We start from the raw sequence: 25587 nt of genomic DNA on the forward strand, positions 1-25587 counted from the left end.
AAAAATCAAAGACAAGTGAAGGGCAAAAAGAGCTGTCATCACAATGTGGAAAAGGAAAGGCTCAGCTGTTAATCTCTGGGTGAAACATTATATTGCTAAGATTACTTCAATTACTCTGAAAGCCAACTCTTCAGAGCACTACTATGGGCAACTTTGTTTTAGACCCCAATATCGGTAGCATTGGAGCCCACTCTCAGCGAAAGAAGATTAACTTCCACTCTTGGGTAACCTACAAGGATATCTATTCAAAGGGCAAAAGCACAAATATTCCTCTGTGGAGGTTATTAGAACATTCCACCAATGTGTACAGAAGGAAAATGACAGAAACTACCTAGGACCACATCAGGGTTATAACTAGAACCCATAATTCATCTAGCAGTCTACAATTCATTCGATTATATTCAGAGGCTGTTGTTACAAGGCTGTTTGGGTTTTGGGGGGTTTTTTGTTTTTTTGTTTTTTTTTTCTGAACAAGTAATACTTTTCTACAGGGTAGCTATTGACTACGTATCACAGTCACCATCCCCTTTGTCTGCAGAATCAAAACCAACTCTCCCAGGCTTCAATCAGGCCCCATCAGGAGCCAATAGGCAGCTGCACAAACTACAGGGTCAGCTGCCACGGTGAGGGCACACTCGCAAAATTCCCCTTCTCTTTCATGTGAGAAACAAAAGGAGCTAGACTCTTCTTTGCTCTGGTGGATATCATACTGATAAGTACCCTGTAGGAGCCGTCACTAACTATTTCCTGGAAGGCTTCACACCTTTTAAAACAGAATAGACCCATTTACTTGCAGGCTCTTCCAAAAATGGCTATTCTCTACCTTTTCCAAAGAACCAGCCAACCACACACCAAAAAGAGTAAGGACTGATTGAAGCAACAATGTGAAGGATGAACAAAAACCAAAAGCAAGTGAGAAATTATACGTGACAGGAAATAGCAGGGAAAAAGTGCCATAAGAGAGAATGAATGAAAAAAGAACAAGGACAGCTGGAATCCAGCTGTAGTCCATAGAAGACTAACTATATGGCTGGCAGATGGGAAGATATCCCTGGGTTTTACCACCGTAAGTAATGGGAAGCAAGTGTAGGGGAAAACAGGCCAGTGACCAGAAGAGTAATGAAAGGTCTGAGAAAGAACGGTATAGATGAGGAGAGCGGGTATTTTTAATTTTCAAATACATAAGGTTAACCTGCAAACCTCAACATGGCAAAAGACCAGTCTCAAATAGCCGTTGCCATTCTGCTTTAACCTTTTTGACAGGTCTGAGAATAGCAAAAGCTAAACACTAAAATCCAGACAGCCAGAACCCAAAACTCAGCTGGCCAGAAAAAACTGGTGGAGTCCAAGGGCAATCAAAAGCAAGATCTGTGGTCACATGAGGACCACAAGGCCAGGGCTGGCTACCTGGGTATGGCTGGTAAGAAAGTCTACCAGACCCCCGAAAGCAAAGAATAATCACACAGAACTTAAAAACAGCCCAGAAGGTATAAACAAAACTACAGACTCGCCAACTGAGAGAAAAGGAGTACATCTTGTTCCCATTACCATCTAGGCACATTAATGCCAAGCAAAAATGCCCACCTTCCTCCTACTCCCTAAAGATATCAGTAATGGCTTGGACAACCTGAACAAAAAAGAAAGACCACAGCTAGTAATTTCTCTATCCTTCAAAATCCCACATTTGGGTAAAAGGAGAAGCATCATAAACTGGATACAAAACTTTCGCAGGGTAACGTATCCATGATACAGGCTATTCTGCTATTCTACCTTCAAACCAAAGAGAAGAAAAATTCCACAAAGCCATACCAAGCAAAACACCACGACAGCAAATCAATACTGCTCCTCCCTCAAAGGACAAGACCATCATCTCAAATGTACACACCTCCCAGTATTTTGAAATCTCAGCGATGGACAGAGCTAAACATTCTTCTCACACCAAAACTAACTGTTATTAAATTATCAAGTGCCAACAACATAGGGAAATCCCCATAATCGAGACATGAGAAATACCTAGATAGTCTCCATTCCCTCATCATGCTCAGAGAATAAAACCAGGGAAAGCACCGTAGTGCTCACACCTTCACCCCCTGATTATAGAATGCGAAGATCTGAGCATACCCCTGTGACAAGTTACTGGTATTCATCACCCCTTAGAATGTGTTAGCAGCAGCAGCAAATGGATTCTTCGAGCTGTAAATTTCAGACCTCAGCAGCAGCTCGGCATCTCCCTGATTAGAAACCTCCTCTTCAGGAACTGCACACTCTGACGCTGGCAACCTAACGAGGCTCGGCCTTCTGATGAAGAGGTGTATGGTGAGTGCGTGTGTGTGTCAATGTGTGTATGTAAGTGGGGTTTATGACTTTTTATTCCTCTCTAAATTGTGTCATTACTGTCCAGAGAACAAGCAGCTCCTGAGCAGAGACACGGAAGAAGCAATAGAATAGTGGTTACAGTCGCATACTGTGCAATAAGTAAAATGCAGAGTGGATTACTGCTCAGAGCCTGCTCATCAGCACCGTTGCAGACCACATTTCCAACCATGCTATTTCTTACGGTGCCCTCACCAGGGTAAGTCCCTGTATGCCCACGTCACTTGCTCTCTCCGCAAGCTAACAGATCCCCTATACACACCTACCAAACCACACACTCCAGGAGATAACCTAAGGGACAGGGGCTTCTGCACAGCAAAAGTCACTAGCTGTATTCACAATACAAGCCCTAAAGACAATTTCTCCATTTCCTGAAGCCCAACTGTAAAAGGAAAAATGAATGCCTTAATGATGATGAGTGTAGGCTAAGGGCTGCCACAAGTCAAGAGAAGTGCAGAGTTCTGTCAGGGGCAAGGGACATCCATTCCCAACTCTGGCCTGCTGCCACACTCCCCATCTGCAGAGCCCGTCCACAGTGCTCATTGGGAGGCCAAGGGCAGCTTCCTAAACCTCTGCAGCATATATAAAATGAGCAAAAAGAGCCATCAACAGTTTCCTGCGCTAAGGAGATCCTCAGAATAGCTCCCCAGATGCAACTACCAATACTCCCAAAGCTACCTAAATTATCAGTGCTGGACAAAAATTAAAGGACCATCAGCACACCCAGGGCTTCTCTGGGTGCCACCGAGGTGTGCCCTTGATGTGGCCACTGGGAATGGGACACCAAATACCCTTATTACTGTCTGAAATCATGACACCCAGCCGCTTCTCCTGCTCCCTAAGGCTGTGTGCTGGTCTCTTCTCCCCCAAGCTAACCATGGAAACACTATTGAAGCAGCACCGGAAGTAGGTAAGAAGGGAGTACACCGTAACTGTTACAGCAATGGCCTGGAGCCACCCCCAGAAGGGTACCGTGGCCATCCTGTACCGCTGGCAAAAGACGAAGCCCAGCAATGTCTTGATGCACATAATTCCAGGCACCTTAGCGTGAGTAAGCAGACTAGATGGTAAGAAGTACTTGAAAAGAAACCAGGCATCAGATGAATCCGAACAGATGGGGCACCCTACAACATACCCTACCAGTACTCTGCAAAACTGTCACAGTCATCAAAAGCAAAGAAAGTCCAAGAGACCACATCCAAAAGGAGCCTGACAAGACATGACAACTTAATTTAGTGTGCTATGGTGGATGAGATTCTGGAACAGAAAAACAGACTAGAGAAAAACTAAGGAAATCTGACTAAAGAAAAGACTTCATTTGATAATAACATATCAATATTGGTACACTAATTATAATAAATGTACCATACCCATGTCAGGTTATAGAAAAAACTAGGAGGGCAGTGGTAATGTGGGAACTCTGTACCATCTGCTCAATTTTTCTGTGACTCTAAAACTGTTCTAAAAAATAAAATCTCAATGGAAAAAAACAAGTAGGTATTTTTTACAAATCTCTTCTAATTCAACCTTATATTCTTATCAGCAAATCAGTTTACTGTAACTTAAGCTACAAACCAAGTCTCGATCTCTTTTTGGTGCAGAGGCCACCTTCCTAACCAAACCATCCCCAGAATTTCATTTTCACCTGAAAGCCCTATGGCAGAAGTCCAGGAAATAGCTAGTATTTTTTGTTTTTGTTCTCTCCACATTACCAAATGCAAATACAATGGAAAATCTAGATAAGACCAAAAATATTAAAAGGTGGCTTTTCTTAAAAACCATCTCAAAGAAGCATATGACAATGAACTCCATTCAGAGCTATGACTAGAAGCACAGCAAAAAATGATTAGGGCCAAACCAAGTCGGTCTTAGAATCCACTGCATGCATCCATGAAGAACATTAACCTGACCTCCAAAACTGCACATGCCCACCAAGTCCTGACAGCTGACTACTTAAGGTTATCTTCCAGACAGCGCCCTAGATGGTAAGCTCCTTGAAAGGAGGAAGCACTTCTCATTCTTCCGTGCCTTCTCAAATTATTTAGGCATCACTTGGTACAGAGAACCAAGCAAGAGGCCTCTAAGCAGGCAGGGCAGTGAGAAGACTCCACCTCCTGAAAACATGCTGTCACTTCCCAGCCCTCCCACCACCCCTGAGTGTTATTCAGGTCTGTAAAATTTGCAAGGCCCAAGAATCCAGCAGCAGGGACAGGGAAGCCAAGCCACGTGCTCAGGGGACCATATGGCTACAAACAGCACAGATCAGCTAAAACGCCACAGGGAAGGCAGGCAGGAAACTGGCAAGCCACGACAGGCACAAAAGTCTCAAGCAGGCTCAGCTAATCGCTGTGAAAGTGAACATGCTTCTCTGCTAACCTGGAGAGACAAGGAGAGCCCTCCCTTGCATATCCTTCCTTAAGAAGTGCAACTGTTTAAGCAGAGGATGGAAAGCATTCTTTCAGCAGGCTGCATGTACCAAGGCAATACTCTGTTGGTTTCAAGTTGCTCAGACAGAAGTGACACTCTTGGCCAGCACGTCTCATCCACAGCATCAGTTCCAGAAATCACCTACAGAGCCCAAGACGCACCCAGTTCAAGAGTTCATAGGTTATCTTCTGCAGGCTTTTTCAGGCTATTTAGCTGATCCCTGTACAATTAGTTTCTAGGACACAGGGCAGATGAGTGCTAAAGAGAGAGTCATTATTTGTTCCAGCCTTACAGTCCTATGAGCCTCAGAGCATAATCCTTCAGTAAAAACTTGTAGGACTGTCAGATTAGGTTTGTGATGTCCTAGGGTACCTTAGGACCCTTTTAGGTTTCCTTGAAAAAGCAGCATTAGTATTTTCTAATTTTTTTAAAGATTTATTCATTTGAGAGAAAGAGAGAGGGAACAGAAGCAGGGGGAGAGGCAGACTCGGAAGAGCTGGGAGCCAGATATGAGGCTTGATCCCAGAACCTGGAGATCATGATCTGAGTCAAAGGCAGACGCTTAACCACATGAGCCACCCAGGCGCCCCAAAGGTAGCATTAGTATTAACAGACATTTTATATCAGGTAAAAGGATTACAAAATAGCAGATGGGTTCTAGGTTATGAAAAGAAATGCAGATCATTTTTTTCCTTTTGGATGTAATGTAGATATCCCATATCCCAACGGGGAATAGCAAACTATGACCCAAGGGCGATCTAGCCCACTGCCTATTGTTGTGAATAAAGTTTTACTGGAACACAACCATGCCTATTCATCTACATAATATCTACAGCCTATTTTCTTGCTATGATAGCAGAGTCAAGTAGTTGCAACAGAGACACATGTCCCACAAAACAACGTATTTACTATATGGTCCCTTAGGAAAAAGTGGGTCCACCTGTGTTCTGTAACATATTAGAAAATGAACACACGCAGGGCTACACATGGTTAACATTCCTAGAAAGCTATTTGGCAAATGTGCTCTAAAACATTCCTGTGGAAATAAATGCCGTTTACATAGAGATTTATGCCATTTTCTGAATAATGGAAAAATTATACACTATATGAATATCGACATATTGGGGACTGGTTACATAAATTATGCAGTCTTACAATGGAACATTATGAACAAACTAAAGCAAGCTCAAACATTGACTTTGGCATCCTCCCTAAATACCTTTAAACAAAAATAAATGGATTTGGGCTGGGGGCATAAGTCCAATAGGATAAAGATAATGGAAGAGAAGAAAATGGCAACAAAACACTGGAAGCTAGAAAGCAGATGGATGAGTGGTAACAGACTCCACAGAAGCTGAATCCTGGCTAGTAATAAGAAAACATAATAGCCAATCTGATTTACACTGCAAACTTCCTCCACCTGCCAACACAAAGAAACTGTCAAATCAGGAATCTCAAGTGGAAATGAAAATGGGACCAAAACCTATACTGGATTTCCGGATCTACACCATAAACCCCATATACAAGTTCACTGCTTTTAACCCAGTGTTCAAGACTTCATCCTTAAATAAGAGAGATAAGCAAGGATCACCAGCTATCTCATATCAAAAAAAAAAAGAAAGAAAGAAAGAAAGAAAGAAAAAGGGGGGGGGTGCCAAAATAACCAAAGAGAATTAAAAACAACTTGGAAAATACATACTATGCAGGGAAAAGAAATTTTTCAAAAAATTATAATTAATTCCTCTGAAAGCTAATAGATGGTATTTCATCTCTGAAACAAGTGATATTACTATTAAAAAATAACAAGAGAAAATAGACACATAAATCAACAGAATGGAATAAAGAACCCAGAAATAAACTCGTGCTATATGGTCAATTAATCTATAACAAAGAAAGAATATACAATACAGAAAAGACAGTCTCTTCAGTGAATGGTGCTGGGAAAACTTGACGGTAACATGCAAAAGAATGAAACTGAATCACTTTCTTACACCAGACACAAAAATACACTAAAAATGGATTAAAGACTTAACTGTACAACCTGAAAGCATAAAACTTCTAAAAGAAAACATGGGCAATAATCTCTTGGTCATCGACCTTAGCAATATTTTACTCTGGATCCGTGTCCTCAGGCAAGGGAAACAAGAGCAAAACATAAACTACTACTGGGACTACATCATCAAGCTAAAAAGCTTTTGGACAGCAAAGGAAATCATCAAAAATGAAAAGGCTACTGAACAGAAGATATTTGCAAAGGAAATATCTGTTGATAAAGGGTTAATATCCAAAATATAAAGAACTCAATAGAACAACACCAAAAAACAATCTAATTTAAAAACAGAGGACTTGGAACAGGCATTTCTCCAAAGAAGACATATAGATAGCCAACAGACATGAAAAGATGCTCAACCTCACTCATCACCAGGAAAATGCAAATCAAAACCACAATGAGATATCACCTCACACCTGTCAGAATGGCTAGTATCAAAAAGAAGTGTTGGTGAGGATGCAGAGGAAAGGGAGCCCTCACCATTAGTTATGGGAATATAAATTGGTGCAGCCACTGCAGAAAACAGGATGGAGGTTCCTGAAAGAAAGAAAGAAAGAAAGAAAGAAAGAAAGAAAGAAAAGAAAAGAAAGACAGATCATATTCAAAGAAAACAAAAACACTAATTTGAAAAGATACATGCACCCCTATGTTTACTGCAGCTTTATAACAGCCAAGATATCGAAGCAACCTAACCACTGATAGACGAATGGATAAAGAAGATGTGGTATGTACACAAACACACACACATACACACACACACTGGGATATTACTCCACCTTAAAAAGTGAAATTATGCCATGTACAACAATATGGATGAACCTAGGGGATATCATGCTAAGTGAAGTAAGTCAGACAGAAAAAAACAAATACCAGAGGGTTTCACTTACACATGGAATCTTAAGAAAACAGAAAAACACAATGGGTGAACAAGCAACCAAATAAAATGAAAGACTCATAAATACAGAGGACAAGTTGGTGGTTGCTAGAAGGGGGCGGGGGTTGAGGAAAATGGTGAAAGCAAAATAGGTAAAGAGGTTATAAAATAAATAATGAAGATGGAAAGTACAGCATAGGAAATATAGTCAATGACTACAAAATAGCTTCGTATGATGACGGATGGTAACTACTCTTATGGAAAGCACTGTATGATGCATAGAATCATCAAATCACTGTTACATACCTGAAACTAATATAATGCTACATGCCAACTACATTTCAATAAAAATAAATAAAAGAAACAGAGAACAACAACAACAAAGAGCAAGCTCTTAAAATACAGTATCATAAATGAAATACTCAGTAGCAGGGCCAAAAGGTAAATATTAAAAAACTTAGAAAGATGAAAAACAGGAGGGAAAAATTAGAAGACCAGTCAACAAAGTCAAACATCTGCTAGAAAATACCAGAGAAACTTATTGGAAATCAGCAATGAAAAATAGTTGAAGTTCCCAGACAAAAGAACTAAAAATTAAAAAGCATACTATGCTCCCACATGGATAAACACAGTACTCCATTATGAAACTTCAGTATAAAAAAAGAATATGTGAAGACTTCACAGAAAGAAAAAAATCATATAAGGATGAGGAATCAGAATGGTATCAAAACTCTTAAAAAAAAAAAACAAAAAAAACCCCCAATAGCTAAATGACAGTGGAGCAATGCCTTCACAATTCTGAAGGAAAATAATTTCTAACATAGTATTCTGTATCCAGCTAAACATTTGATCAAGTGTAATTACAAAATAGACATGAAAAGTCTCAAAACATTTACCTGCCAAGCACTCTTCCCAAGAAGCTAGAGAATGTGTGCCACGGAAATAAAGTAGCAAATTATAAAGAAGCCATGGGATCCAGCAAACATAGCTCCAGCCCAGAGTAAGGCAAAGAAAACCCCAGGAAAATGGTGAAGATATCCAAAGATGACAGCTCTATAACAATGAAAAAAGAAGAACAAAAGAACTACTCCAGATTGGACTAGTTGGAAAAAGATAAAAATAACGGAAAGTATTAATGAAAAAGATAAAAATAACGGGCTGAATCAATGTCTTAAGAAGAGATTTACAGAAGTAGAGTCTGGGGGTCAAATTATTAAGTACATAAAAAATACATAAACTTTTAAAATTATTAAATCCAGGGTAAACAAAAAGCTCTGCAGAAAATGAAATGTAACCATAATGTATCATATGGCTTGGTGGTAATTAGCATTTACAAAGTAAAGATTGGACGAGATTTAGGATACAGTCCTATTGGAAGGATTAAGGAAAAGTACATGCACACCCATGTGAATCCTCATCTTCCATGGTATGCAGGAAAAGGGTCATACCTAACACTGGGAAGTTAAGAAAGAGTGATATAATCATTTTATTCAAAGATACAGATCAGCCAAGAAGTGAAAATGGCTGCCTAAAGGGACCGGGAAAACGGACTAACACATTTAATATGTCCGCAGAGTTCTTTAAACTTTTATGCATTAAAAAATAAAAACTTGGGACGCCTGGGTGGCTCAGTTGGTTAAGCGGCTGCCTTCGGCTCAGGTCATGATCCTAGTGTCCTGGGATCGAGTCCCACATCGGGCTCCTTGCTCGGCAAGGAGCCTGCTTTGCCCTCTGCCTCTGCCTGCCACTCTGTCTGCCTGTGCTCTCTCTCTCTCTCTCTCTCTAATAAATAAATAAAATCTTTATAAAAAAAAAGAAAAAGAAAAAGAAAAACTATAAACTTTAAAATAAATAAATAAATAAAAATAAAAACTTACCAACTTGAAAATTAAACACAAAAGAATACAGTTCAGTACTACTCAAAAGTGGCTGCCAGTCTGCAATGAGGGAAGGAGCTTGTACCAGAACATAAATCAACTACATCACTGAGAACATTGCTGATGTTTTTTCCGGGAGCAAGTTTTTCTTGATGAAAGAAGCAATGCCTTGATTTACATTCTGGCTCAAGCTCCTTATATTCTATCAAGGCACTCTGAGTAGGACTGCACTCTGAGTAGGACTGGTAGAGATAAAGGGTCAGCATACTCTTCTGGACAGGGCCTGAGAGCAAACAACTTAGGCTTTGCAGGCTATATAGTATCTGTCACAACTACTCACCCCTGCCACTGTATCACAAAAACAGCTATAGACAACATGTAAACAAACAAAACTGTGGCCATGATCTAATTTATTCATGACACTGATATTTAAATGTCATATCGTTTTCACGTAAAACCCATATTTTTTCTATATAAAACCCATCCATACTTCACAGGCCATACAAAACAAGTAGTGGGCCAGACTTGGGCCATGGGCCACAGTCTGCCAACCCTGGGACAGTATAATAAACTTTTTTTTAAAAAAACGCTGTATGACAGTAGATTAATCTAGTTTGAGAGTTTTTTCTTCTCCTTTTTATGCTTTTCTCCTATTTAAAAGAATAATAGTGATGCTGAAGAATATCTAAAACTCACGAAGTTTTAAAACCACTTATCTAACTACAAATACATCTCCCTCTCTGCTCTTTGAGCAGGCCTCCATTCAAATGACCTAAATTTATATTAAAGATACTACAGGAAAATGGCTATTCCCCATAATCCTTAGATGGTTTTTAAAGGCAATTTCCTCTATTCCACCATTTTAACAAACAGAACTTCATCATCATGAAAAAAAGCCTCACTCTGTTTTAAAACACAACACACATATCCTAGAATCCTAGATTTAAAGAGGAAATGTGCCAGCTCTCTTCTAGTTACCAATGAAGTCATATTTAAGAAAAATACAAAGCTACAGACTCGATCATCTAATCTTTTCAATTTCTACCTTCAGCAATGCATTAGAGTTCCCCCAATGACCAAAGGCTCAAAATCCTCCAAAATCTTCTGGGTTTCTCTATAAACTCAGTTTCAACTGGAAAGAGGCCAGGAGGGACAGTACAAGATAACAGGACTCCCCTAAGCCTCATCTACATCACTAATATCACAGCCTCTCAAAGTGATGGTAAAAACCGGAAGGCCTGACTCCTTTGTTGAGTGAATGATTATTCTTTCACTCTGTGGCTATAGTCTTAGAACAGAAGAGATACAGGAAACATATGCAGAAGCAAGTAAGTTCCAGTTAGGTAGAACAACTGTGCCCAAGTTTCCAAGCTGTATGGTCCTCACACAGAAAGGAAGCAGGGTTTCATTCTGGTCTGTACCAAGACTTGGAAGGATGGGGAGAATCCTGCATGGGGAAGAATCCAACCAGGGACTATTCCCACTAATGTCCACTAAACACCCAATTATGGCTAACTTGACAGCTGCTTGGAGATGGACCACCTACTACATGAAGGAAAGAAGACACTTGAGTACTCTGTGACTTATTGTTTTGGGCACCATAAAAAAGAAAGTGAAGAAATTCAGACAATTCCTCAGAGACTGTTAAAATTTTTACCAGTCTAAAAGAAACCGATCCACGATTTTTTCAGGCTGACAGTGCCACCTAGTGGCTTCCCATCTTAAACTCATATGGGCCAGCCACCTCTAAGTGGATAGATATGTTAATTAACCTCATAAAAAAAACAAAGCTTCTAGCATCTCTTCCCAAAAGTAAAAACAGACTGGAAAACATCACAGCATTTTGGGAAAGTGAGGAAAACTGGTCTACCACTCAATATACCAAACCCACCAACTAAGAAGAAATACAGCGCATTGCAGGACCCAAACAGTCTATTCAACAGTACTGGTTCCTGTCAAAGGAATCCATCCTGGGACACTTCAGGAGAGCTCTCAGAAAAACACATCACATGAGAAAAAACTCAAAACCATGAGAGGCCCCAAACAGAAAGAAGTTTGAGTTCGCATACACTCTGACATGGAAATCGAAGAAAAAGCCATTTATCAGGCAGACAGAAGTCCTAAAATAGTCCACAACTTTAACTCACGAACTTTTAAATGAAGTTACGCAAATGTATGATAAGAAAGCTCTTACAGTTTCCAAGTCCCTGCAATAAACACACACACACACACGCAATCACTGCACACGCATGCAAACTCCAGTGGCTTAAAACAGAAACGTTTCAGCTCTGGGTTGATTGTTCAGATCTTTGTATTAGCACTAGCTGACAATGTCCACCGGGCATCTTAAGATGCCAAGAATGACTCACCTTGGCAACAAACTGCTTGTCCTTTTGGTCCAAATTAGCAGTGGGAGCCACATAGTCTCTCCATATTCTCAGCCTGCGTTCCTTGGCAAACCTGGCAACGAAAACAAGGATGGAAATCCTTCAGAAAGAATAGGTCAGCAAATGGAATCCACCATCACCATTGGGGCAAACAGTACAGAACCCTACTCTACCTCAGCAACGAGACACCCAAGAGAAAGGCCACCTGTGAAACCAGAACAAAGTGTGAAAGACACAGGAAAGAGTATACAGCAACTGAACTGTCCAACACAGATATAGACCATACACCCTTGGCTGGCAGACCGGGGTCTAGGTATGCACTTTCTCAAGCCCAGACAGTACAAGTCCATCTTGAATAGCTCGTTAGCTTATCCAGTCTCTCCTGAGGGACTACTAAACGCCAGGCGCCAGAATGACAGACGCAGAGCAATGGCTCTCTGAAGTGGGTGCAACACCCACATCTAAACAAACAAATACATTTTTAAAAAAACACAGGCCTGCTCAATTTCCATTTGAATACCAAAACAAAAGATTATCAGATAACCAAATCTTATGTGAAAAACAAGAACAGAATGGTCTCCATAGTGCATCTAAAGAAGAAGAAAAAGGACAAAAATACAGTAGAAGTTCACAGACAAAAGTGAAAAAAAGGTGTTGGCAGACACTGGTTTTACGGCACCAAAGCCATTAGGAATTTTTTCAGTTAGGCTAAGAGAGCGAAATGGAATATGTGCAAAGATTTTTAAAAACCAGTGAACAGCTGTAATTTCAAATACACTTTTTGTGTTTTTTATTTACAAAAGTCTTTACAGATAAATGGACTCACGTGCAAGGGAAAGGAACTCTTACTTGTAAAAACAGTATTGCAAACTTTATTTATTTATTTGCAACCTTTTTTTAAAAAGCAGCACTAAAATGAGAAAGAGACAAAGTAGCACGTAGTAGTTGTAAAATACATAAAATATTTTGACACGGATTTAACAATGCAAGCAAGTCAAATACTGCATGCAAAAGAGCAGGCAAGTAATCACAGATTACTGAAATACGATTTGCATTCCTTGGTCTAAACCTGTGTTTTAATGATGAGCTAAAAATCCATATAATCTAAAGATGTTACGAAACATGTAGATACTACTGCCATTGTACTCACTTTCTTCAAAGAGAGGCAGGAACTTTAAGAATGCAAAAAGAATGATCAACCAAAATTATATTTAGAATAATGGACTTACAGAATTTTCTGAACCAAAAAAAAAAAAAAAAAAAAAAAGGAGCATCACTGAATAATCTGAGGTATTTGGAACTACTGTATTTGGTAAGAGTATTCTATCTTTTGAATTTAATTGTGGAACATAAAAACTAAAAAACTTTATATAATTTTTAAAATCAGATATGCCATATGTAATGGCCCAGATTAGAATCTACTTTTGTAAAAAGTTGCAAGTCTTTCTGTTTATGAGTACAGGAAGATACAAAAGACTCAAAGGAAGAAAACTATACTCATCCAGTTCATGTTCTTGTACATCTCTTAGCTGTGTGCCTCAAAGGCCAAAAACGTAAAGTTGTCAATACCATTATAACTTAATGGTTCTGAAGTAAGTCATACAACACACCTTGAGTGGACCATTTTCATCAGTAGTTGGTGGGTCTTCTGCTTAAATGTATCCTGGGAGATGGTGGGCTGGAGCTTTCCCCAAGCATAATCTCCATTCATCTACTCTTGGTACCTGCTTCATTTTCTTTCTTTTACCCCATCAAGTGAACAAAGTTCACCTACACCTAGATATTCCTGACCTTGACACTTGAAATAGCCATCCAATCTTTGGAATATCCAACTACTGTTCTTCTAGAAATAAGTTATTTTCTATATAGTCTTTAATCAAAAAGCACCTAGCTAAAAATGTGGCAACAGCACCTCACAGTTACATTAACATTTTTATTAACATACAATGTATTATTTGCCCCAGGGGTACAGGTCTGTGAGTAGTCAGGCTTACACATTTCACAGCACTCACCAGAGCACATATCCTCCCCAGTATCCATAACCCAGCCACCCTATCCCTCCCCTCCCACTCCCCAGCAACCCTCAGTTTGTTTCCTGGGATTAAGAGTCTCTTATAGCTTATCTCCCTCCCCAGTCCCATCTTGTTTCATGTTTTCCCTCCCTACCCTAACATTTTTAATTAAAACATGTTTCAATAAATGAGGGCATGAGGTCTCACAGTAACACTGACTGGTCCTGTTTTAGGACCCAAAGGCTCTATCTTTCCATCATACCCCTGGCTCCAACCTGCTTGTTTGGTAGTAGTTGATAAGAGATTACATTATCCTCAAATGAGCCTCAAGTTTATTTCATTCCAAATGCCTAAAACCCAGAATTTCAGTGAGGGGTTTGGGGGGTGGGTAGTGACCCAAAAACAGTAAAGCAGCGAATTGGGTTTGCTGAATGAAAATCTAGCCCTTACCACAGAGCAATGAATCAGACAACCCAAAGACTTACAACTAAGCAACTCCTCAATGAGATCTTAGCCTCTTTTGGAATTTCCTTAATCCTTTACTGAAATATAACAAATACTGACATAGATAGGTGAGAGAAGATCACTAGATTTCTTTCCCTAAAGATCCTCAACAAGATCCTTGGCTGGTAGCCTTCCCTGACAGACCTTACCTCTCAGCTGCCCTCAGCTTTTCTGCGCCCCGAGTATAAACTGCAATCGACCAATCCACGCAGCGAGCAAAACCTTCCTTCAGGAGGAGCTCTGTGATGTTGCCATTCTGAAAAACAAGGCACATGAAAAGGCAGGCACAAGAGAATCCATTTCTCTAGAATGCTGACACAATCAACAGCCACAATCCATACTGCAGTTCATATATTAAAAAAAAAAAAAAAAAAAAAAAGGAAAGAAATAAAGCATTTCTCTCATTAAGAAACCAGCTCTGAGGTGGGAGACATCACTCTGTGGCAACTCCTAACAGCCTTGGCTTTCCATCCCCACAACACCCAGCACAGTAACTCTCACTTAACAGGAGTAGGATAAATGTTAGTGGCATTGAATGGAATTGACATTTCAATAGCTCTTCTTGTGGGCAGAGGAGGATGTTAATCTTTAGTAGAGATTACACCTTATTATTTCCTTCCCTAAGATCAGCACTTACTCCCCTTCTCATAAGGAGAAAGCTGAAGGAGAAAGCTGAAGGCTGAGTAAGGAATAACTTCAGCTACATTTTCCCAGTGAATTACAATTTCCATTCTACTGTGACATCTGGTAGGGCACAGCAGACAGCTAGTCCTCCAGACAAAACATGACCTTGGCACATTCCAAACCAAGCCTCCCAGCCTTCCACAACAGCCAGCATGAAAGTATTCTCTAGTCAAAGAATAAGTAACAGTAGTTTATTCTATACTGGACATAGGTTATAAGAATGAAAATTCACTTGCACTTGGGTAGTACAAAACAACATCACTTCCTTCCAAGAGGAACCCACTCACCAAAGTCTACGTATGGGAAGAACTAGATGAACATAAAGAAACTATTTCCTGCTCAAAAGCAGAGTTAGAAGGTAAATTGCTAAGGCCTGAAGTACACAAACTACTTTTTCCATAAAAAAGTTTCCTCATCATAGTTCTACCGAAACTTTATTTTTTTAAACATTTGAATTATGTTTAATTAACAGAATAAAAATTTTAAAAATATTTTTTAAAATACATAAATATTTGATAGAATTCAAAAAATAAATACGTAGATTTCTTTGAGAGAGAGCGAGCAAGCAAGGGGCAAAGAGCAAGGGGCAAAGAGAGGAGAGAATCTCAAGCCAACTTCCTGCTGAGCAGGGAGCCCGACGAGGGGCTCGATCTCAGGACCCCTGAGATCATGATGGGAGCCAAAACCAACAGTCAGACACCTAGCTGACTGAGCCACCCAGGTGTCCCTGGTTCCATCAATACTTTATTTATTTTTTTTTTTTTATTTTTTATTTTTTTTTTTTTTATTTATTTGACAGCGAGAGACAGGAGATCACAAGTAGGCAGAGAGGCAGGCAGAGAGAGAGAGAGGGAAGCAGGCTCCCCGCCGAGCAGAGAGCCCGACGTGGGACTCGATCCCAGGACCCTGAGATCACGACCTGAGCCGAAGGCAGCGGCCTAACCCACTGAGCCACCCAGGCGCCCTCCATCAATACTTTAAAGAGCTACCTCTAGACCTACATACAAAGCTCAGCAATCTTGTTCTACACACTTCAGTGCAACTGCTCATCTATGGGGCAGCCTCTCAACTTGCCTATTCCCAACCTCAAGGACCAACACTTGAGGAAACAGGAGTTCTCTTCCCCTTACAAACTCAAAAGCTGAGGTTCCTTTTTTAAAGTGAGTAAGTTTGACGGATCTGCCCAATTCTATCAGTTAACTGAAGTCCCCCTAGAAAATGCCTCAACAATCAGATGATAATCCTGCCAAGAGATTTAAGTGGTTCTTAAATACAGAGAGAAGTAAACCATAGCCCATCAAACACCAAATGCACCCCTAACCCCACCCAGCCCAGTCTGTATGGGCACACTCACTGGATGAAGGATGGTACCCAGAATGTTCTGGTTGTGGCAGCTCTCCAGAATGATCTGAACATCTCTCTGAAGCAGTCTAGACTCGGTGAAAAATTTGGCTTCTGCAGCAAAAGGCTCTGGTGTTTCACTGCCATCTGCTTCCCGTCGAAAAGTTGGGCACTAAAGCAAAAGTAAGGTAGGTGGGTAATGAGCCTCAAGGTGTGTGCCAGGGACTCCAAAACCACACCGAGCCACCCAAAACCACAAATACCACAAAGTAAAGCTAGGGGAGGTCTCAAATCAGGCCTTCTAAACCCCTTTTTAAAACATACTGGTAAAAGGGAATCGAAATAGCATCTTGTCAGACTTCTTAGGAAAGTAAGTAAAATGCATGTCACCATCATGGGGCAATTTTAAATTATATTTGAAAATTACCCCTTGCCAAAAAAAAGAGTCACCAGTGTCTAGTTTTAAATCCCTAATTTTTTTTAATCAAAATTAATATTTTACATTGAGACAGTCATTCTCAGGGGAGATGGGAAGCTCTGAAGTTCACTTCTTGCATCTCAACCACCTCCTCACACAGCCCATTTGAAGCAAACGCTAAGTAGTTTAAAAAAAAAATGTTTTTAAATCTTATTTGATCTAACAGAGAATAGTCCCACTGCAATGTATACAGTAGAAAATACTCTAGTCAGTGTTAACACTGGGAAGAATCAGTAAATCCAGAGTCCCAGAGGAGAAGAAGCTACCTGTCAGTGAACAGTTCCACAATTCCTTAATCCACGCCCATAGCCCAGTATATGGTCTGACCTTGATCCCTGACAGCATGACCGTAACCAGGTAGTAATCTGGGAGAAGCAGGGCCCTGACCACACTCCCGTCTCGCACGTGCTCGATGATAGCTGTGTGACAGAACAAAGAGCGTAAGTCATTAGCCAAAGTTGTGCCAGGGATAAACAATGCCCAATCAAATTGCATTTAACAGTTCATCTCCCCCAAAACCCTCAGAAAGCCTCCCTCTGAGAAGGGATCAAACACTGGAAGATCATGAGCATCCATACAACAGACTCTTCTACAACTATTCCTGGGAATAAAAATATAGATTAGACCGACTTCTAGGTTTCTCCACTTTCTGGGATCTCACAGCTCATACCTAAGCTTTGTTATCCATACGCTCGCTGGCTCACCACTTAAGTACCAAGTACACAGCAAGAAACAAGTAATAATTCAGATTTGGTAATCATTTTATTTTACTCTGTCTGTAGTTAATAAGTCTCAAAACTGGGCCAAGAACTACAGTGTGAATGAGTGCATGTGCACACACACATGTGTGTGTGTGTGTGTTTACACATGTATACAGAATATACTTTCAGGGATGTTACTTAAGTGGTAGCTTTTAGAAAACAGGAAGATACCCAATGTGGAAAATTACCAGCAATCCACTCCCCTGAACCAGCAAAGGATTAACCTCTGTCAGAACACATCTGTTGTAACCTACATAACTGGATTCAAGTTACCTTCCAAAATACCACAGGGCTGTTACACTCTTAACAATTTCCTCTGGCTACTGAGTAAAACAGCTTTTATAAACTTCGAGAAACTTGAAAACAAACAGAAATCACTCCGTATTATGTCTTTCCCCACCAGCCTCACCATTGACAGGTTTCTGATGGCGTGAGTCCACAAAGTGCCTTGGGTTCTCGATGGTGTACTTGAGGTCCCGGATAGTATGTGAGCCGTTCCCCTCACTCCACATTCCTTTCTTAGCTGCCTTTGCTTGTTCCTCACATTCTGAGAGCCGGTTCTGCTCAGGACTGGGACACGAAAAAGAAACACATGCGATGAGTTCACAGGGTGTGGGGGGGGGGATCAGGTTCTTCTTTGAACTCTGGGTTTCTTCAGCATCTGCTCCCCTTGAAGAAACCAAAGCATTTGTTTCACATCTATGGCTGCAGGCCCAAGCCTACAACTAGAAAAATCACCATGAGTGTAATTTCCGGATTCCAGACTTGTTCCCTCAAACAACAAATTCGCTCCTAAGAGCATTTGATGAGAAGATGCAAAGAACACACATCTCAGTACTGCCACCATCAGTGATTCCAACAGAACAAGTTGGTGGCTCAGAGGGAAGCCTCTCCAGGGGATACAGCTTCATTTAACCACCCCAGACTCAGGAACTGGATCCAGGAAGAGCTCGGCAGGACACAGCACAAGAAAAGTGACTAAGAACCACCCTTACTCCCTACTGTCTACAGAACAGGGCTGGAGAATACAGAGCAAATACTGTTATTACAGATGTCACCCCAAAATTACTTACACATTCAGTAAAGACCAGCAAGCCAAAAGCAGTAAAAGTTTCCATTTTGAAAATGGAAGTCTCCTCCTTCACGATGCAGGAAACCAAATATATATGAGAACAGTGAAAACCAGAAGATAGACCAAAAAACAAAACCAAAAATGGCTCTCCCCCACCCCCAGCCACCACCCTCACACACACACCCCTGAGCTAAAGGGAACAGTGAACTCTGAGGCCTTGTCACAATCTCAACACCTGATTCCATCAAAGGCTATATGCATAAACTGAATCTCCCACCTTAAGCAGTAGGGATATCAGAACAGAGATCCCTGACCTATAATTTCTCAAGCCAGAAGTCTTCAGTACTATTCTTTCCCCCTCTTCCCCAAAAAAAGACAGTCACATCCTTGGGGACCAAAGACTGCAACCAGAATTCAATAAAAAGTGTGGCTTAAGAGACAGAAGCAAACACAGAAACTGAAAAAAGGAGAAGTCAAGACAGCTTTCGAGAAAAAAGATTGGGACTCCAAGAGAGATTTCTTTGTTGAGATGGTAAAACAGAGTTATGGGCTTTTTAAAAATTTCATTCTGGTTGCAAACTGGATTCCCAAAAAATATTGCAATCATAATCATGCCAATAGTTCTCCTTAAGATACAACTTCAGCCTCCAAAAACACCACCTAAGACAAAGGCCTTTATTTAATTAAATTTCCACATGCTCGGGGGGGTAGGGGGATAGGAGAAGAGTAAATGAAACAAGATGGGATTGGGAGGGAGACAAACCATAAATGACTCTTAATCTCACAAAACAAACTGGGGGTTGCTGGGGGGAGGTGGGATTGGGAGAGGGGGAGCGGGCTATGGACATTGGGGAGGGGAGGCGAACCATAAAAGACTATGTACTCTGAAAAACAACCTGAGGGTTTTGAAGGGTCAGGGGTGGGAGGTTGGGGCAACCTGAGGGTTTTGAAGGGTCAGGGGTGGGAGGTTGGGGGAACAGGTGGTGGGTAATGGGGAGGGCACGTTTTGCATGGAGCACTGGGTGTTGTGCAAAAAGAATGAATACTGTTACACTGAAAAAATAAATAAAAAGAAAAAAAAAAAATTTCCACATGCTCACTCCCCAATTACAGGCTCCAACAAATGTTTCTTTGCAGTTTGAAAGGACCCACAGAAGTTTATAGTGAATGAGTTGGCCTCAAGTCTACGAAGGCAGGAAGAATGTAAAAAGTACATTCTTGTCTTTGCTCATCCCCATCACTAGTACAGTTCGTGCAAATATTTACCTTAAGCCTTTTGTACACCAACAACAGTCATATAATATAACAAGGACTTAATGATTTAAACAGCATCTTTAGCCTCCAAATTACTGATGTAATATATCACTTTTCAGAGACTAAAGTGTTAATTAAAGCCAGCTGCAATCCATCCTACTGTGAGCCAACACTGGTGAACTTGAACATGATATATGTGCTATAAAGCTTACATAACTAACACTCATTCCCATTATCTTCACACTGCCATTAGCTGAACAAATACATTTTTACCTACTACTGACGCATCTACAGATCTGGTAGACCAAAATGGGCTAAAAAGGCTTTGGAGAGACAGAAAATTTTCCCTGACTTTAAAGCAGAACCATTGAGCCCTTGTCGGTTTCCCTAGATCCTAAGCAACAGATTTTGCTTTGAATTCTATTTATTCACTCCACTTTACTTTTCACTGCACTTATTTTTTGCACATGATATATTGTATATCTATTTGTTTATTGGTTTCCTATCTGTCTCCCCATTAAAATGTTAGCAGAAACTGTTTGTTCACTGCTGTATTCTCAGTGCCCAGAACACAGCCCAGCACACAGTAAGTGTTCAGTAAATCTTTTGGGACGGATGGATAAATACTCTGGAACTGAGTGTCTATCACGTAAGACATAGCCTGTTGGCTCTTATGAATATAATGAATGGAAGTGCCTTGTCTCTAACTCCCTTATTTAAAGGAGTTACACATGTCAAATGCCACTAGTGAATCTTGAGTGACCTCCTGGCTCAGAAAAATCCACACTGGGGCAAGAAATGTCCTAAAAGCCAGGAGAGCACCAGCAGTTATCCACTGTATGCCGGGGACAGGAAAGAAAATGCAGCAAAGCCACAGTAGAGCTGACTACACAACCTCTTTTAAGTGACCCCAGCTCTCGCAGTGGAAAAGGAAGTTTGAGGGGGTAGGAAGAGTAATAAATACTTACTTATTAGCTCTCATGCCTTCTCTCCGGGTGGCCAAGCCCTCTGCAACCAGAGACTCTGCAATGTTTTCCCCATTGGTATCTGAGGAGGAAAAAGGGAATTAATTAAACACAAGATGCCAATCTGTCTCCAAAAGCAGCAGAGCTCAAATGGAACCACTCTTCACCCTAAGCTCCTCAAGGAGAATGATGTTGCCAGAGAACTGGACAAGGCAGAAATACAGTGTTGGGTTTTTCAGAAAACTTCTTCTCCCAAAATGTCTAGTCTTAAAGACCCAAAGGTCTATAAATCTTCTTCAGGACTTTGTTTCTAATTTTCTTGTGTATCTCCCAAGCCAAAGGCAATCTCAGGAACTACGGAGACTGAAAGAAAAGCAAGACACACACAGCAGCCCTGGAGAGTATAAAGAACACTGACCTATGCAGCAGGGGCCTGGAGCGGAACACAAATTCCACCACTTAATAGCTTAGACAAGGTCCCTCAGTATCATCATTTATTTATCCATAAAATGGGAAGTGTACCCACCACGTGGGTTCTTGTGAAAATTAAACCACAATGTCTGTAAATCTAACACAGTGCCCAACATACAACAGGAATTAAAAACAAAAAATTAGTCCACACACCTGCTGTGCAATCAGATGGATTCATTTAGGATTGTCTATCATGTTTTACAGCGGAAGTCTTAATTCCTCTCAGGATGCCCTATTCTCTGCTCCAAGAGGACACCAAGACAAGCTACACCGTTTGTCAAAAGACCTTCTCCTGCTCTGAGAGACACAGGGGCAGAGGTGGTGTCTAGATTTCTAATCTATCATATAATAGCAGGCAAGAAAAATGAAGGTAAACTTAAAACCCAATCTGATTAGGTTCTACCTGGGCACTTGAAACATTAATTGCATTTCCATGCTACTGAAAAAGCTTTCAGGTTCTGTATGCTCTTAAATCTCCGCTTGTCAGACAAAGCGATAAAGGAAGACATCTGTGAAGGAACTGCTGCATAAAAATCTTTAATATGGCAGAGAACAGGGTCCCAGATAAACTGAAACACAGGAGTCTAGCTAATAGGTACTGGCAGCAAAGAATAAAATTCTGTAAGATTTATATTTAATACACTATATATTGACTTCGGTAAGTAGTAACAATATACACACCAACCCCAAATCCAGCCTAAATGCCTTGCCATTAGCATTGCCCAGATTGCTACAGGAGCAAATTACAAGCCTCTTCTCCTACCAAGGCAAGTCGAGATGAATGATATTTATACAACGAATTCTCAGGTTCTGAGGCTGAGCATGGATCACCAGAACCTTTCCACTGAGGTTACTGCTGAGGCCAGACATAGACACACACAGCTATCTGACATTAGCAAATATTACACTGGTTGTTTCAAAGCAACAGGAATCCCAAAGAGTAAAAAGTCAAAAGGAAGGGTTTAACAATAAAATGAAAACTTGAGCAATAAGGTGCCAAGATGTCAGGGAGTAGAAAGAATGAAGCCCTGGTACAAACAAGGTGTGTGGTCACAAAACCAGCCAATCAAGCGCATGCCAAATAGCTTTCAGTTTCTTGGCACAGGGTGCTCTGAAATGGCCCTTGGCTGGCCCACTTCTAAAAAGTGAGTTCTGATTGCTCCTTCAAAAGGGAGAAAAATGTATATCCCTGGACTGAACTCCGGCAACAAAATGTGGTGGATAGAATACTGAAATGGGGAATTTGTAGGCTAAGGATCTTATTCTTGCTTAGTACTTATCGAATTATAAAACTGACCAAGTCACAACTGGGATGGTATTCTGAGCAAGTGGATGACTATATTTTCTCCAAAAGTCAGAAGACTAATTTTTTTTAAAATAAGTTTGAGGGCAATCAAAAATTCTCAAATTCTACCATTCTTCTCCATCACAAAAAGGGAGTAGCCACGAAACAGGATAAACATATGGATACTGATTATCTAAGCCAATGTATCCTTTCATTAGAATTGGCATGGAGATTTCCTTAAAAGAGCTGAGTGAAAATATTAAACTTTTAAGTCATTTAAACCTTTAAAACTAAAAGATGTAGATGATTCCAAACATTCAGTGTAGGCAGTTCCAAACATTCTTTCAGTCTGTATTTACTGATCACTTCCTAGGCACCAGGTCTTATTCTAAACACTAGCATGTTATCATGCACATACATCCAGTTTATAATGTGGGTCAATTTTAAAAATGAACCTTCTAAAAACAACAAAGAATTTTAAATGTCAACTTCCCTTAAAATACTTAGACCATTTTAGTTGAAGACCGGGTTTACTTAAAAGAACTCTCAGAGGTCGTGTCTTTATAGAGCTATCTGTGCTTGCCATTTTCTGTAGTTTCAGGTAGGTCTCTGGCAGGGTAACAGAAGACTGACCAGCTGTATTGGAACTGCAGTTTTATAGGTGATAAAATCCCTGAGCAACTGTATTTTGAAGACCATGAGCTTCTATTCTTTCTAACCAGGAGCCATCTAACAATAATGTTTAAGCGGTTTACTTCCCATTACACTATTTGAAGGTTGGGCAAAAGGTAAATTTGCTTCTCTTTCTGAAAAGATTCTATATATTTCTATAATTTCCCATTCAATCAAGAAGCAGACAGCCAAATGTTTGGGAGGCTGAAAAAGGAATTTGTCTACCGGGTAAATCAAATGAGACCTCTCCAGGGTCATCCTGGAGTCATCCAACTCACTAGGAAAGTGACCTCTACAGTTAAAATCAGAATCTTAAGAGAATGCTGTTAGCTGCTTGCTTACTTCCAGTTAACTGACTACCCAAGTCAAAAAATTATCTACATCAGCTCATTGGGAAGGTTATTTTATCAAAGAATCACAGAATTTAATCAAAGATTAAAAAAAAAAAAAACTGATCCCAAAATAACTCCCAAAATGGCTGCTTTATGGAGAACACTCTACCAATCTTTTCAATGTCCTATTTCTGTTCAAACTTCATCCCACAATCTTATTCTGTTCCTCCCCCTAATCCAAAAAAGATCAGAACACCTCCTACCACATGAGCCACCTGGCCCAGCTGAACAGCAGCCATATGTGCGTGTGCACACACATTACTGAGTACATACTCTGTGCCAGGGCCAAGTACTTCACACACACTACCTCCTTCAGCTCTCTCAATAGCTTACAAATGAAAAAACTAGGACTTACACAAAAAAGAGTTAAATAAGAGTACATGGGAACAGAAGCCAGAATTCTAACCCACATCTACACAACTCCAAAGCCTGTGTTCTTTCCATTCCATTCCAAACCATGTGGCTTGCAAAAACCCATGAGTCCTAAACAACTCTTCCTTTCCTAAAAAGCCTCAGGAGAAGAAAACCCAAAAGACAGATAAAGGAAATAGAAGATGCAATAGGAAATCTATAGGAATTCAATTAGCACGATGTCCTAGAAGGACAGAGCTGTTGAGCTACCCAGGCGGATGGTCTAAATATAAGGAAGGATGCTATGGGTACTACGCACACCTAACCCAGGCCAGCCAAGCAGGCACAGGAGTAAACAAGGAGCAGCAATCAGGGACACCGCACCAGGAGCACCTATGCACCACGAGAGCTCCAGTACTCAAAAGACTTCCAATTACACCCACAGCCAACTGTCCTAGAATTATCTCCACCAGAACTCACACCCGCCTTCCCCCAGATAAAATCTGATCTTTGGAGCAACTCTGGACTCAGAGAGAAGTCCCTTTCTCCTTGCTAACTCACCTTTTCCAAGGTAGATCATGCCATACTCTCGCCCCTGAGGAGTCTTGTTTTCTATAGTGAAACAGACTTCCTTCCCAATCAGCTTCTTCCGAAGGAACTCTCGGGCAGGAAATGCCCAGGGCTGCAAGACAAAACAAATGTGTCACATGAGAACTGCCTAGTTTCCGACCACAATCAGCATTCAAGCAACTTCATTCCTTCAATATCCTGGCCCTACATTAAGCCCTGAGGGGAATATAAAAATGAAATGCACATAACATAGATTGCATTTTTACGGGGCTCATAAAAAAGGAGGATCTAGTGGGGCGCCTGGGTGGCTCAGTCAGTTAAGTGTCTACCTTTGGCTCAGGTCATGATCCTGCCGTCCTGGGACAGAGCCCCACATCAGGCTCCCAGCTCAGTGAGCAGTCTGCTTCTCCCTCTACCCCTCCCCCTGCTCACGCTCGTTTGCACTCTGTCAAATAAATAAAACCTTTAAGAGGGGGGGGAGGGTGGAATCCAGCAGTTGGTTTCACTAGCACAGGCCCTCAAAGCAGGAGTCATAGTTGCCCAGATTCTGGCAGGACTTTCTCCTCCACTACTTTCTATTCAGAGCTATAGTTTCCTTCATGAGTAGTAATATTTCCAATTTTGCCAATAATTTTTCAGCACTTGCCATAAGCCAGCTACTACTCTAAATGCTTTATATTTATCAACCCACTCTTGAATGAGAAGTCCAGGCTCCAGGAACTCATCTAGTCAAAGGGAAAACATAAGCAACTACCATCTCCATTTGTTTGCCTCTTTCCAGTTTACA

The 25587-nt window shown here is 40.7% G+C and overlaps 1 protein-coding gene across 2 annotated transcripts in view; it reads right to left on the reverse strand.

Moving 5' to 3' along the window:
- SND1 (staphylococcal nuclease and tudor domain containing 1) overlaps positions 1–25587 on the reverse strand; it is a 418356-nt gene that overhangs the window by 355948 nt on the left and 36821 nt on the right. For both annotated transcript variants that reach the window (XM_046021639.1, XM_046021638.1), the window contains exons 3-9: positions 24792–24912; positions 21063–21141; positions 18178–18338; positions 17335–17426; positions 16543–16701; positions 14654–14760; positions 11971–12061 (exon numbers count right to left, since the gene is read on the reverse strand). In XM_046021639.1, coding sequence (XP_045877595.1) covers positions 11971–12061; positions 14654–14760; positions 16543–16701; positions 17335–17426; positions 18178–18338; positions 21063–21141; positions 24792–24912 — 810 coding nt within the window. The remainder of the gene's footprint in view (positions 1–11970; positions 12062–14653; positions 14761–16542; positions 16702–17334; positions 17427–18177; positions 18339–21062; positions 21142–24791; positions 24913–25587) is intronic.

The sequence above is a fragment of the Meles meles genome, chromosome 10 (assembly GCF_922984935.1).
Source record: "Meles meles chromosome 10, mMelMel3.1 paternal haplotype, whole genome shotgun sequence".
NCBI classification, from domain to species: Eukaryota; Metazoa; Chordata; class Mammalia; order Carnivora; family Mustelidae; genus Meles; species Meles meles.